Here is a 16,365-nt window from a genome sequence, read left to right as displayed (position 1 = left end):
TTTTCTCCAAGGTAACATTTATACATATTGAATATTTTAGAAAGAAATTTTTTGTAACATATTAAGTTCAAAGCCTGTCCTCATTTGAGATGGATTTATTTTGAGAGGAAGAGCATAACAACTATTTTACATAATAAAACGTGCAAGCATTAGTTTCTGTCTGTTTTGATGTGATGCCTTCAAAGTAGACCAGCAACTCTAATCATAAAATAAAATGCTGTGGCATACTTCTATTTAAAAATTTGGAAATTTTTCATTTCTTAGAAAACCTGTTGATTAAACACTAGAATATTCTTTTGATTCACATTATCATAAAATTAAGTCTTGTTATTCTCTCTAACAGCTGTGTACTCTTACACTCCTGCCTATTCTGGATGGACTGGGAACTGTGTACTTTCCTGGTAGAGAATGATCTGAACTGATACATAAACAATGCACAAGTGTTGCCAGACAATACAATGAATCAAAATCTGGTTATGAAGTATCAATATTTTCAGTAAGAAAATACTACACAGACTAGCTCTTTCTGTTGAAATGAGATTGGTGAAAACCAGTGATGATTGCAAGTAACATAAAAATGCTGGAGATGCAGATGAACCAAACAAGGATTAGTGATCAAATTAGGCTTGGTGGGTTTTAATTTTGTTCTGGAAGACTAGGTTATTTTAGTGGTAACTTTGCGGTAGGCAGTATTGGCCGCAGTACAGAGTGAGCTGTGGAGTTCCTGACCAGTAGACCCATGAACACAGGTACATGTCAGTATCTGAACATTCATTCATATTCCTGACCCCATTCATTCAGTACTGATCCAGCACATCTTGATTGTTTTTGCATCCTAATTCATTTAATGATGATATAAAGTTATTAATTTTTATACGTGTGGGTGCAGTAAGATGTTGTGTATAACATTACTTTTTATATGTTTGTCACTTGTCTTAATTGGGTTGTTGCAAACAGCAATTTTTCCGTACCTTGGCTGTCTGAAAAATGCTCTTTGAAGCTCTTAGATGAACTATTTTTGGTTCATATACACTGTCTTTTATCTCCAGAATAAGAGCAGTTCTTCCTTTTTCCACTTCCAGTACATCATTCAACATGTGTGATTTATTCAAATTCCAGAGCATAGGTGTTATCTGAAAACTGTAATCCGTGTTTCTGAAGTTCAGAGTGCTTTATTTCTTTGTAAACAGTGCAAGAAGTGATATATCACAGAGGATGTCTGAGATCTGTTTCCTCCTAATTAAAACCAACTCAAACTCTAATACAGTTTTCGTTTTTATATACTGAGGGCAGGACTGTTTTCTGGAAGCACTGTAGTGGTGTTCACTTAGCACAAAAGACTTGGCTTCTTCTGAAGAGGAAGTTGGCTCCTTTCACAGTAAGCAGTGTGCACAGGGTGCTGGTTTCTTCTAAATCTTCTTCCGGCCTAATGCCCAGTTGTGATTATAAGAATGACTTTCTTGTTCAGGCTGGGCCCTTTGTATTTTCGTCACATAAGCCATTCTGAAACTGTGCAGCATAACACAGCTAAGGCAGTTTAATTCATCTACAAAGTGATATTGGAGTAAAAGCTCAATTTTTCCTAATTTTTGTAGTGTTAGCTTTTCAACAAAATATTTTCATACGTTTTTATCTGGTTTTCTCGTATAGCAAAGATGTTGTTTGCTTTGTTATTAAAATTTCAAAAATGAAAACAGATTTGTGTTAAGTTTACCAGTATGTTGTTGGCTTTGAGCCCTGTTTGTGAGGTCTTCAACTTGGTGACCTTTCATTTACAAAGGAATGGTGTTCAGTGTTTCCTCAGCTTTTCTCATAATCATTTTCACAAATTTCCATGTGCCAGGCCCATCAGTTAAAGTGCATTTAGATATTTTTTTTTTGGATGTGTAAAGCTGCAGTATAAGGAAACAGGGTTTTCTCTCTACAGTTTTTGTTGCCACTTTACTAAAAAGCACCACATCTCCAAACTGTCCCTCCATCCTTGTTTTCTCAGGGTTGTAGATACTCACATTTTCACACTGTAAATTTCCAGGCGTCATTCTGTTAGTTTCTAGAACTTCATAAACAGAGAACAATTTGATCCTTGAGTGTTTTCTAAAGCCCCATTATAGGTTCACACATATTTTGAAGCTGCCTATGCTCAAAAATTTATTCACCACCAGGCAGCACAGAAACATTTGCATTATGCAGTTACAAAAAAACAGTTTAGCCCTGGACCATTAATAATTTTTGAAAATCAGTAATGTATGTTCCTTGTCACTGGCTTTTCTTGTCATTTCCTAGTGTGTTGAAAGCATCCATTTGCTTTGTGAGATGGGAACGTATCTGGTACCATTGATTCTTGTATCAAGTCAGATTGAAAACACAACAAAACCGTGCAACTGCTTTTCTTCTGTAGGTAGTTGGTGCGTTATCAAAGACTTTCTGTATGATTAAAAGGTTTCAAATAATGATTGAGATTTCTTGATGGATCAAGCATTTTCAGTAATTTTTAGTAATAGGCACATTTTAGCAGTAGGCATATCATTGCCTATAGCTGGTTTTCTCTAAATCTAGATTAGGCAAATCCAGACTAAAAGCAAAACAAAACCTTTGTACAGAAGTTGAATCTTTGGCACCATTTCTCCTGTTAATTTGCATGTGCTGAATGGCAATACTTGCTAATTTAGAGGCAGTAGAAGACTGTTGGAGTAGTTGGAAAGGTGACCTGTTGTCATAGGTTCTCTCTTCACTGATTGTCCTTGAAGAGGTGAAATTAAAAGAGCATGACTTTAGCATAGCCAAAAGGAAGGGGGGTCATATGACTGCTTTCTATGAATATATTAGGATTAAACAGCAGAATGGGAAGAGAGTTCTTTAAAATCAAGAACCATGTTGAAATAAACCATAATAGGAGCTGAAGGTTAGGAGATTGTTTCCAAGTCAGAGGCATGTGTGTCTGTAATAGCTTTTCTGTGGGCCCTATGGGAGGTAACAGCCAAAGCACTTTATGGTTGAAGCCTGACTGCTTTGTAATAGGGTTGATAAGATGTGGTTGCCTGTAATAGTAGAGGCTATTCCAATAAATCAAGAGGTTGCTTGTAAGTTCATGTTTATAACTTTGCTTTTTTTCCTTCACCTTCAGGGTATATGTGAAGTTTTGTTCTGTGATTCATAACCTGTCCCTCCCCTCCCCCATACTATGATTTTGCAGCTCTCTTGTTGTAGCTCTAGCTTTTTTCTAATTTTGATTGCTGAGACACTTGCACCACCTGTTTAAGAGCAAGCTCGGTCATAACAATGAAATTTCAGGAACTTGCATGCAGTACCTCGTCTGTTGGCAGAGATGTTTCTTGTCATCTTCGGTAACATCAAAGTTAAAATACATAATTTATTTATGTTTAAATATGATCTTAATGAAACTCAGGTGCTTTACATATCTGCATAGTTATTTTCTGTACAACTGTCTGAACTTAGGTAGCAGAAAAACAATATATTTCCCTTTTAAATAGCATAGAGCCAAAAACCATGAATGATTTAATCTAAAGCTTCTCTCTCCTGCTACATCATTGAAGAACCTTTCTCCATAAAATTTTAGAATAATAGTAGTTTGGTCTGTGTGCTTTTGTTTATTTACTGAAATGCTTTGTGTGTATATATGCAGATGAAGTTACTTTGTGTGAGTAGATGCACACAAATTTAGGTAAACATATAACTGTAAAAAGTAGCATTTTGTAACAGTGATTATATCTTGTATTTTTCTATTGATTTTCCATGCTGGTGGCCTGAAGAGGCCTAGAAATGTTAACAGGTACTGTAGCCACAGCAAACAGATTTGTAAAGAGGAGGAAGAATAGAGTATTACGCGCTTGTACGCTGGCCAAAGACTGTTTGCAGAGTACAAAAAACTGCATGAACTGACTTCCTTGTGTTTTGGCTACTACTAAAGTCTCCATGCTTACATAAGGGAGGGGAGACGCTGTTATCTTTTGTGCAATCTACCCTGTATTACTTCTGTTTTTTGGGACCAGCAAATACTATTAGCACTAGCATGTGTCCTATGTCCTGTGGTCTCAAGTGCTTTAGAGATAAGAAGTGATTAATCTTCATGACATTATAATGTAGCCACAATTACCTTAATTTTGCATACAGAAAAACTGAAGGGGAAAAGTGTTGACTTAACCGTGGTTACACTGGTAAGTTGCCCAATCCAAGATTAGATTGGTCCCATATCCTCTAGTTTTACTTGGTAGCTACTGCTCTTTGTCTGGGTGACCATAATGACTGCTGTTGTCTGCTGGTACAGTCAGGACAGATCTGAGATTATACTGCTTGGATTACTTTGAAAGAATTAGAAAACATAGAAAGTTGATGGAGTTTATATTGTGTTATTTTAGTATGTTAATGCATTTAATAGCAGGACATAATGTTGATTTCTTACTTTTTTGAATTGGAAGTGGAATGTGAGAAGGAATTGAAAAATCAGCAGGTCTCAATGGGTATAATTTTTAAAGTTTTCATTAACATGTTTTAGTTACCATCTGCATTCTTATTTATCATTCACATTTATGACTTTGCATAAGATTCTTTTTTTTTTCTGCAAATAAGGACAAAACTTGATGAATTCCCATCTTGTTAATTCTGTCATGGAGCTTGTTTTTAGTATCTCTTCACTTTTGAAGTACTGATTGCAATTTTGTACTTTTTCAGAAACTCAGTAGGCGTTTTCTTCAACTCATTGTTCAAAGTTTGCTAATAGGTGTCTTCAGCTTCTGTATCTTTGTCTCTTAATTATTTTTTTTTAGCTTAAAACCCCACTCTGTTAGAAAATACATAATAAAACTGGTTTTTGTAACAGACATATCTTCTAAATCACTAGCACTAGAGTGTGTTCATCAGAATGAATTCAGGAGTGTGTAATGGTCAAGATTAAATTGCAGCAGCAGTTACAATAATGAATATATTTGAGCGACATCTTTAGGTGTCCATTGGGATTCTTGACTTTTGAATTTATTTTAAACCAAAACACTTCAATATGTTTCTTTTTCTGCTTTTGTGACTGCAGTTTTAAATAGAAAATCTTCCACTTTGCAGGCAGTGTTCAGAATGTGACCAGGCAGGTAGCAGTGACATGGAGGCAGATATCGCCATGGAAACCTTACCAGATGGGACCAAAAGATCAAGGAGGCAGATTAAGGAACCAGTGAAATTTGTTCCTCAGGATGTGCCACCAGAACCGAAGAAAATTCCAATCAGAAACACGGTAAATGATGGTTGAGTTGTTTTTATGCAGCTCATATTCGTAATAATGTTGTCTTAAGATGACTTACGATTTAGACTTTTTTTTTTTTTTTTTTTTTTGAATTCCCTTTCCTTTGTTTAATGATTTATTACTTAAGTGTATAGTTTTGCTAAAGTAAAAAGCTGGGAGATGTGATACTGAACTAAAGCTTTTCCTTTCTTTTCCTTTTACCTGAGTCACAAAGTCCTCTCAATGGCAGAAAAAGAGAAAATTCAGTTTGTACTTAAACTTAGCCTTTACAGCTGTTCTTCACCATAGTAGTAAGGACACTTTGTTCTTGTATGCTAAGATTTAAATATATCAAATTGTCAGTCACAGCTGTAAAGTAATTAGTCATTTCCTTATGTACAGGCAACCTACTGACAGACTGCACATTTTGTGATTATCACAAGACCCTTTTATTTCAATTTGTTTAACTTCCTAATCTTATTGTATGTTTTCTCAAATTTTCCTGGTGGATAGTTTTCAGAGAACAGAAGCTTTCATTTGCTGATGAAATATTTAGTATCTTTCTTTCGTTTAAATGTACAACTTTTTTATTAATCATTGTGTTCTAATCCCTATAGCTTTGCTCTCCTGCTTTTACTTATTTTGATGTGTCATGTGTCATGTCACCTATGAAATGTACATGAAGGTATCAAGGGCTTTTAGATCCAGTTTAGGGAATGAGTAGTGTTCGCATGACCCTTTGGACATGAGTAGTAATTTTGTATAAACTGATGGTTTATCTTTCAATATATTTCTTAGTATTTGGAAATAACTAAGATCTTCTCACATTAGGTTAGACATGCTTTTTCTCTCAGCAGCACAACTTTATTTTCCTTGCAGAGCTTTCCAGACTTTTTATCCGTGTACTAGCAGATACCTTACTTAACTTTTCTGAGTATAGCCTAAGATTACCAAGTATTTTCCTGACCTAACCTTAAATGTTTGGTTTTGTTACATTTCAATGTATTTTAACTGTTTCAGCTACAGCTTTGATTTATCTAATGGCTTCCTTTTCCTGGTCTGTTGCTAAGAAAAACTCAAGTGACTCAAGCCAAGCTGATTAATTTAGCTCAAATTACTAGGTTTGCAAGTAATCCAAAATAAAGTTTTGTGAATAATTGAGAACCTCTATGTAGTGGAGAAATGTTTTTTTCCTTTCGTCTTGTCATTGAGGGAAAGTTCCTTTCTTTCCAGTATGTAAGAGCACATAGGTTCTTAAAGCTGTCTGGGTAGGTTGCACCAACTGTTGACATACTGTTATTCACACAGACAGAAGAATCTGGTGTTCCTACTTGCTGAACGTTTTGCATTTCTCCCCTTTTAATTCTTTGTCTCCTGTCTTCCTATATGTAAGGTAGTAGTATGAGGGGTGGAGATTCATGATCTTGAGACTTAAGAGAACTAGAAGTATTACAGGAAAGACATATAGCAGTAGTAGGCAAAAGAGTGATATAAGGCATTGTACAGAAATCCATAGGAAAATAAGATTGTTTTGTTCTGAGGCCCATGTAATAACTGCTAGGCTGCTTCTGTGCTAAATGGAGGGAAGTCTGGTTGCTCTGAAGTGTTCCCCTCATGCAGTGACACTGTGATGTGCTACACTAATTCTGTGTTGGTGATTTGGCACCTCGTGTTTTAAAGAGTATTTCTACACACATTGTGGTATGTAATAGAAAGACTAAATTTACTTTGAGTGGACTAGTATGTTGGCATGGTTTAGCATTACACTGTGAAAAGATTGCTGGTACCAGTTTTAAGAAAGACTGTTCCTCTGCTTGAATTTTTAGGCGTAGGTCTCTGCACTGTTTTTTGTTTTTTACAACATGCAGACTTGCAAAGTAACATCTTTGCAGCCCTGTGAGCAGGGCTTCTCTGTCAAAGTTATTATTCCCGCTCTCACAGCTTTCCCATGGCTGACAGATTATTGGGTTGTTTGGTTTTTTGTTTTCTGTTGTGTGGTGGTTTTTTTTTTTTGGTTTTTTTTGTTTTCTTTTTTTTTTTCCAGTTTCCTGTCTTCTACTTAACTATGGAAGAGAAGGTTCACACCCTTGGCACCTGCTGGACTTCTTTCTGTGAACAATGCTGAATTCTTTTACTTCAACTCTTTCATGATCTTGGGGCATTTAAAGGCTGTATGCCAATATTAAGACAGCACACCTCTGAAGACTTACCAGATACTTCCTGGCAGTATGGGATTCCCCCTCACCTTTGTTATGAACCCTGAAAGTTGCTGTTAGTTTTTGTTACGTGTTTGTTTTGGTTTGCCTTCTTTAGAAAGAGAATGCTTTTAAATTTATTAGGTCTGGGGTGCTCTGAATATTTGAGAGGGAAAGACCTGACCTTTGAAAAACTTTTCATATGAAGTTGAGTCTGACTCAACTATGTGGTGCTTTTCAACAGGTTATTTGTTCTGTGCTTTGTGTCCTCACTGCTCAAATACTTCTAAATAGTTTAAGGAATTAAAAATGAAAAATTCAAATATATATATATATATAAATATATAAAGAGATAATTTATATAAATTCTAATATTTATATAAAAATTGTATATAAAGTATATACTTACTTCATAGTCCTCTCTTCTCAGAGTACTTTGTATCTCTGGGCATGTTTTATTCAGTCTAGTTTTGTGTGAGCAGCCTTGCTAACAGTTATAATCAACAAGTGCAATTATAAGACTGAATTGTGTACCTGTTGCTCTTAAGGGATTTCCATTTGTTTTGCATACAATTATTTTGAATTGATATAATTGAGAGAAGGTTTTTTTGTGGCACTCCTTAAGAGAATAGAAAGTGTCTTACATTTTTGGATTTCATCGTTATGGTTTGTCATTACTTTGTTGACAGAAATTGTGTGTAAGCCCCAGTATTTTGATAAAGTTGCATTAGGTGTTATACTGATGACAAAAATAGCGGAATTTGTAAGAAATTTTATACAAATGCATAGGATTAAGCCTATATGCTAACCATATATACATATATATGTGTATATATATATATATATATAAAAGTTAAATTGTACTTTCAGACTTGATATTTTTTTTTATCAGCTTGTCCTTCAGCTCCTGTTTGGTAACACTGATTTCAGAGATGATAAAGATACCTCCTTTCATGAAAAAAATGCTTTTTCCTTATGCAGAGTATTGTCTTTTCTAATTTCTGTCTCCTTATACAATGAAGAGTTAAAGACTGTTTTAGAAATATTCATAATTTTACCATTGCTTCTAATCCAATTTAAGGATGTGTACCTAAGTCCTGCAGAATTGTATTTCTTATTATTCTTCAAAGCTGCTGAATTCATTGATGATGTGTATTTTCTCTTCAGGGTTAAATATTTTTTTCAAGAAAATTGTGGTGGTTTTTTCCCTCTTTAAATGTAACCTTAGAATTAATTTTGAATTATTGCAAAAAATATTAAGGATATCTAATTTTAACTTATGCAGCCTGTACCATTTCTTCTCTTTCTTTTCCCTTACGAACTTAACAGTTCTTTTCAGGTTTTTCTTGTCTTAAGTCTCTTAAGTATGTAGCCTTATATCTGTGTCAGGATAGTTTTAGCAGAGATTTAGAGTAGGATGCTCTGCATTATTTTGCATGAAGTACCTTTTCTTCATACCTTCTTAATTCTGCTTATACAAAAAGCATGGATCATAACTAATTAATGGCTGGGAAGGGCTGTGAGGAATATTTATTTTCCAACTCATTGAGACGAAGGTGAGACTGTTTAATGAAAACACAGGTTTTCTCTTGGGTCTGTGTTGTTCAGATCTTAATTCAGTCTAATGTTACATCAGAACAATGATAGCCAGAGACCTGTGGCAACTGGAGTACCCAAGTGTTCACAGCTTCTGCATGGTGTTAGAGACTCAGCTTCCTTCTATAGTCTGGAAGTGTGAGAAGTGACTGAAGCAGGTTATTCAGAGTCAGGACGCTGCTTCTCTCTTGTACATTTATCTACATAAATTGTGTGTCAGGGCATTATTTTGCATCCCAATGCTGTATAGGTTTTCAAAATTACCTTGTGAGTGCTCTGTAGTATGTCCATCCCCATAGCTTTCAAAAGTGTTGGAGGATATTTATATAAAGATCAGCTCGTTCAAAGAAAAAGGGAGGGCAGAGTCCAGCCATTTGGATTGCATTGTTTTGGAGAACACCCATCATATTGTATATAAAAAATATAACTAAAATGTACAAGAAGACCTTTCTGATTTTAAACTTCCCAGGACAAACCATATTAGAGAATATACCAAAGTGCACAAGCATAGATTTAAACATGGCAGAATTATACTCTGAGTCAATGTCTAGACAAATTATAAATAAATGTAAATAGACAAGACATTAGCCTTTAAACTTGAGCCTCTTGTATAAGGGCTGTATTTGTGGGCAGAGTTTAATTCATCATTTATGCTTATACACTTTAAGCGGTGCATCACTCCTTAAACTAGCTTTATTGAAAATCTCTAATCTTTATAATTCCAATTTCATACTTGTATAAGCTTCACAAATCATTATTTCTGCTGCTAGTTGACTTCATAGAAATTAATAGCTAATAGCAATCAGTAGCTGATCTGCATAAACCAGATGTCTGTAAACGTTTTTAAATATTTTTTTTAAATCTGAATAAGTTTTTAAACATTTTTGCAGAACTGTACGGTTTTTCATATTGGATATTTTTATTATAAAGATTAAGTGTACAATGGTTTATTTATTTGGAAAAAAATCTTTAAAAGAGATATGGGTAGTGCTGTAGAGCAGTAAGTTGAATGTTTAATGTGTTTCATCTGCTCAGCTATATATGTTCAGTTTTTCAGAGATGATCCATGTATACAAAACCAGCTTTTAACAAATTGCCAACTTCTGCTGTTCTTGAATAAAAAAGGACACACAGGTTTTGCTAAAATAATTTTGTTAGTCTGATGTTATATTTTTGCAAAATAAGTGTTCTCCTATCCCTTGAAAAAAAAAATTAAGTGTATTTCAGTGACTTTAGTTTAAAATTCCTTGACGTATGTTTTACCTACTGTACGTGCTGTTGTCTGGAAGCGTAGTTGAGTTTCTGGGAGAAATGTCACATACGTGCACATCTTCCTGAGCCATATTGCTCAGCTGTAAGAGGTGGTAAGGAATGCTTTCTCCTGTAATTCTGTTATATCTGTTGAATTAAAGTAGTGTCGGTGTTGTTTGAATATTCCATCTTCCAACAAATGCTGTCACATGCTGGTACTCTTAATATGCTATGTTTTCTTTTGTCTGGAAATTCCATTTCTGGTTCCTTTTTACTGAGTAGGAAGTTTCTACCTTGTGTTGTAAGGGTGAAAAAGGCTTTTTTGTAAAGGCATTTTGGGAACTGAATAGTGTGTTGAGGGATTTAAATAAAACCTTCTGATGTTTTGATATCATACTTATTTTCATTATCTAAAACCTGAAAACCTGAGGTTTTTTTCTATAATTGCATTGTATAAAATCCAAATAAACAGTGATTTTTCTGTTTAGCAGTAAAACGTCTGTGTTCAGGGAAAGGAATTATTAGCCAACACTATGCTGTTCATTCTTCGGAACGTGGAAGAAAACAGTTCTGTGCCTGAGGGGCTGTAGTCTAAGTAGATTAGTTTTTAAAAAATAGTGATAAAAATACTGACAAAGCACCTACAAACTGTTCTTAACGCAGGGAGTGGTTGTGTATACTGCTTTTGTTTTACAAATAAATACTGTTATTTAGAATAGATGATCGTTTCTTGCTTTTGTTTCAAATAGGAAAAGATAGCAAAGGGAGTGATGTATTTTATTTTTTTTTCTTACCAAGCGCATTAAAAGATAAACAGGATTGTTATCTTGTATTTAACTGAAGCATTTCCACTGAAGTGGTTTCCAGGCATCTATTGTGTAACTTAATTATGTGATGTCATAGATACAAGTTTTGAATAAAAGATGGATGCAGAAGGAAAACAAAACAGCAATTCCAATTTGAATATAAGTATCAGTGCTTCATAAAAACATAAGTAATTTTAAAGCACTTTATATATATTTATCAGTCATCATTTTAGTTAACGTTGTCAATGATTGGTGAACTCATTTAAATAGGAATTCTAAATAAGTGCCTGAAAGACCTTTCAAATCAATGATCTGATGGTGGGGTGTTTGACTTATTCAACTTTAAAGAAATTGCTGTCAGCTGAGCATGAATGCTCTATTAAAAATCAATCAGGAGTTACACAGCTTTCTGAAATGTAATGTTATCATTATAAAGAACATCGTAAAATACTTATTTTTTTACTTCATCACTGAATGTAAAAGCTTAACTGAGTCTATAATGTGTCAATACAGACTTAAAAACTAAATCATCTTGCCAAATACACGGATGCATGACAGTATAGGACTCTTGGCTTGAGGTCAAATTTAGAAAGCAGGGAAGAAAGATAAATTCATACAGCTCTTCCACAATGCTTGAAGCAGATGAAGTATATCAGAGCTTTGCATTTTGTTGGATTTCTTTTTGTTTGTTTGTGGATCATTTTGTTTGTTTGATTTGTTTTTTAAGAAAGTGGAGGAAAACCCATAGGTGAAAGGTCACTTCTTTTTAATGTAGCAAAGGCATGAAGAGATGGGCATATTACAAATAGTATTCTGATGGCATAAATGTCAATACATAAGTTAACTAGTGTGTCTGTCTCTTATGCAAATAGTGCGTTAGGTCCAGTTTTCCACAAGAGCATCACTTACTTTAGCCACATCTGCAGACTGACTTTTTCTGACCTTTTTGCCCTTCTGCTTCTGTCTCCGTTCTCCAAATGTGCATGCTTTGGAGTAAATTAGTAGTAAAAAAGCTAGATCCTGCTAGTTCTTGAATTCTGTTATATGCTTAGAAGTCTTAGAAACAGTAGTTTCAAGTTAATTGCCAGATTCAGTGGTAGTATGCCATGACGGCAGGAATGTTGCAAAATTTTTACTTTTCTAGAAAATAAAAGTATTCAAGAGAATGGGAACCAAAAAAAAAAATAGGGGAAAACTGCAATTCTGTGTAATTAAGCTTTGTGGTAGACTTGTTTCTCTTTATAATCGTGTTTTGATTTACTGCTGTTTCTTTTTGTTTGTCAGCTCTCTTTTTATTGCTGTCAGTTTTCCAGAAAATTAAATGATTATTTCAAAGGTATTTTGAATAGTATTGATATGTACCATTTAAGGTATTCACTTTGATCTGTATTGAGCGAGTGTGCCATCTGCTGTCTATGTTGTTGTCCTTACCGTCATTTAAAATAATTTTATGCTTGCGTGGTGTGGCTGATAGAATATTTTTACCTGCCTTTTAATAAAGCAAAGGGAATCAAAGGGATTTTTCTGCAACTGGCTTGATTGTAACTTTCCATTGGCAAAGGATTCTTGGAACATTGAACTCTTAATAAGGATTGGGTGACATCATGGATTAAAAATTACTATCTTTGAAAAATGGTCATAGTTTGTGTTTAACAGAGGAAAGAAATCATGTTATCTGTGCAGTTTCAATGTGATTTTTTGAAAATCTATAGTTTGCTTTATGCATGCTTTTAATAGTTAGCACAGTGATTTCATTAGGTCACCTTTTTGGTAGCAGTGGAAGTTTTCCCAATTCTGTTTCCTGAAAGTGTTCTCTGCTTATGTTTCATATCAGAAATTATGTTTCATACATCTTATGTAGTAATTAAATGACTCTTTGACATGACCTCTTTCTTTGGAATGATTTGAATGATTCCATAGCATTTTAATATTTAGTGATTTCTTTTTTTTTTTTTTTTTGTTTTTAGATTCTCAATAACAAGTATATGTTAAAACCTCCAAGAGTGAGAGGGTTAAAAAGTTTCTTGTATGTGTGATATATATCAGTGAACAATTGTTTGATAAAAGGTAAAACTGTGGAAGTATATCATTAATATCAGTGTGTTAACTATAAGGTGACATAAGATAATGAAAATGCCTGAAGAATTTGGATGGGAAACAGAATTAAAGCATGGTTGCAATCTTCTACTGGTCCTCTTCACTGAGCATTGTATATGTAACTATGTGCCTTTCTCGAGCAGTCAGTGTAGCTTCTGGTCAGTCAGAAACAAAAAGCAAATATGTTTTATTTCAGAGAATAAATTTGAGATTTGTAGGTCTACAAAAATCAAAGCATCTGAAATTCTTCCTATTTGTCCCTCTAATAATTACAACACAAAACATCATATACAGACTTTTTATACATCAGTGAAATTATAGTACCAATAGTTTTGTGGGTCAGGTGTGTCCTTAATAATTTAATCAATGTTTAAATATGAAATCTGTGACTAGTTTTAAATTAACTATATGAAATTCACAGATGAAAATGCACTTTCATAATAACATCATGTGCCCACAAACTCCAGGAGCACTTGGAGTACTGACTGAATTTCCTGTGCTCACCTTTATGAAGTAGAGTAATATTTATTTCATAGTACTCATATTATTAGTGGTATCAGAAACTCAGTGAAGAAAAGAAAGGCCCTTTATGTATGACGGTATTGTTTCTGTGACATCCAAGAGGTATGGAAGCACCAGCATGATAAGGATCATCTTTCCTGTCTATTAGCAGAAGCAGTACACACTAACATAGTGAAACCCCTGAATTCACACAAACAAAATGGCATAGGCTGGTGTGCTGGGCCTCTTTGCTGCCTTTGCGTGCATGTGCAAACAATTAAAAGAAATTACATTAACCAGTAAATGCATTAAGGAAAGGAGAAACCGGGAGCAGTGCATTCTATTTTGATATTTGAAATATTGGCAGAATTACTAAAGCTGTTTTAAATAACTCTTAGGTTCTGTTAAATATCATTGTTCTCTCTGGGGCTCAAATTCACTTTCTCAAAGAGCTTTTTGAAATTGCCGTGTACAAATCACCTCTGGTTTTCTGCAGAATAATGACTGAGCAGATCACATCCAGAACCATGCTAGTTTACTTTATGTGAAGTGGACTTGAACCATTGCCACTGACCTCAGATGCTTTTAGTATTTCATATTCTTTTCCATTTCTTTGTAACACTGGTAACTCCTGTATATCTTTTCATGTACAAGAAGAAATGAAGTAGGTGACAGTATAAATTCTTATCCTCCAGGAGCACTTCAGTGAACACTTAGTATTTAACAGGAGCATATACTTGTGACTCTTGGGAGTTGCCTCTGCACTTTTGATCTGTTGAAGAGTTCTGGATCATGGCTGGTTTTCCTTTCCTTCCAGCTGACAAAGCAAAACTGCTCTAATGGAATGCCTTCTCTTCCTGCCTTTGGATGTACTGGTTTAAAGCATGTGTCTTCCAGAGGCATAGCAATGTGGTTTGGTGATAGCCATGGTGGTTTCGGGTCAGGTGGGCACCTATTCTATTATGTTCACCATTCTGCTTTCATGTTTGGAGACTAATATGTCGACTTGTTGCATCTATGAGCGTGGCAAACAGACTGTTTCCTTTGGGGCTTGGTTTTGCTGCTTTGTTTCCTTTACTGTTTTGTAAACAAAATTACTTGCTGTTTTGCAAAACCAGCCTATTCTCAGAATGTAGGATTCATCACAGGCTTTGTTTGTCCCTTACAAATGTCTTTCATTTCTCTCATGTACGGAATTTCTTTTTCTGAGAGTATTCAAAATCATATAGTTAATGCATTAACTAATAGTTTTAATTTTACATGTTTTATATTGTTGTCCAGTTGTTACCAAATTGCTTATAAATAACTTGAATATGATAATTGAAGCATTTGCTTTTCACTTTTACATGTCCAAAATAGAGACTCCCACTTCAGTCTTCTTCTCCCAACAACATCTTTCATTCTATTTTGGGCTGGGTTTTTTTTGGGTTTTTTTAATGGTCTGATTTTTTGAAGTGTCTTCAATACGCTACTTCCTTCCATGGATTGGAATCATGTTATTCCCATACCTCTACTGATTTCTTGTCCATATATATTCTAAAAATGTCACCCCTAATCACTCATGCATTTGATCCACATCACATTGCATCATTTATGCTTCATCATTAATTTTTCATTTCTTATGTCAGTATTTTGGTTTTTAGCCATTTATGTCCTGATTCTTTTAAATCTCTAAGCTGATACGCAAGTTATATGCATCTTATACTGGATTAACATCTCTTTTTCTAAATAAGTTCTGAATATGAGCAAGCTTATCTCAGTTGTAGTATTATCATTGGACATACACAATAACACTGTTCATTTAAGCTTTTCTTTTATAAGAAATATTAAATTGTTTATGGCAGGTGCATTCAGCTCTAATATTTTATGTCTATAATCTGATTCTGAGCCCACTAATGACAGAAATTATTCAAAGCATTTTAAACAGCAAATACAATATGGTGAGGCAAACAGCAATGAAAAATATCGGAAAAAGTAGTCCAGGCTTATCTGATTCTTTTTGGTGAACCTGTAAGGTAACTTCAGTGAGAACGTATGTAAAGTCACATATGCTTAGTTACTGGAAGTCTGTTGTTGAAAATCAGAGAATATTCAATATTTTGTTGTGAATTTTATGATGTTATTTTCCATTGTGAATGCTGGCAATAGTGTAATGATTCTGTGAAGAAGTTAGCATTGCCAATATTTTGGAAGAAATATGTGTGGCAATAGGTTTGGAAAAACATTAGTGTAAAATTTTGTTACTTTAAAAGCATAAAAGATTTACTACAAACGTGTATGTCAAAGATACTGGTTTTAATGTTTGTTTCCTAGTGATTGTCAAACAGATTCAAGTATGTTTGAAAGTTTAGAAATCTAATGGAAGCATAATGCAAGTATAATTTAATGTGATATTCCTTGTCATATACATCACGCTTTTTATAGCGGACAGATGAAAAGCAACATTTTCTTGACAAAGGTGACTAGATTATTTATGGATCTTGTGTTTCCACTTGCTGAAGTTAGACTATGATTCTTTGCTTCTTAAAATGCAGTTATTAGCTTGTATTCTTTTACACTTTGGGTAAAAAAATTTGGTGTTACCTATTTTTCTAAATTGCATATCAGTTTTCAAGATGGCATTACTCTAATTGTACAAAGCATGCATTATTGTCTCTTCTTGCTTAAGCATGGAGACAATGAGGACCAC

At 34.3% G+C, this 16,365-nt stretch overlaps 1 protein-coding gene across 1 annotated transcript in view; it reads left to right on the top strand.

Annotated features, from left to right (window-relative positions):
* The window catches only part of PHF14 (PHD finger protein 14), a gene marked incomplete at both ends in the record, with an annotated part of 67,859 nt that overhangs the window by 48,642 nt on the left and 2,852 nt on the right, over positions 1–16,365 (top strand). Inside the window, 1 exon segment of the mRNA XM_080639433.1 lies at positions 5,074–5,242. Within this exon segment, the coding sequence (XP_080495559.1) occupies positions 5,074–5,242 (169 nt within the window).

The sequence above is a fragment of the Psittacula echo genome (genome assembly GCF_963264785.1).
Source record: "Psittacula echo genome assembly, chromosome: 2".
Taxonomy (NCBI): Eukaryota; Metazoa; Chordata; class Aves; order Psittaciformes; family Psittacidae; genus Psittacula; species Psittacula echo.
The sequence above is the reverse complement of the archived record's forward strand: the minus strand, read 5'-3'. Positions and strand labels throughout refer to the sequence as shown.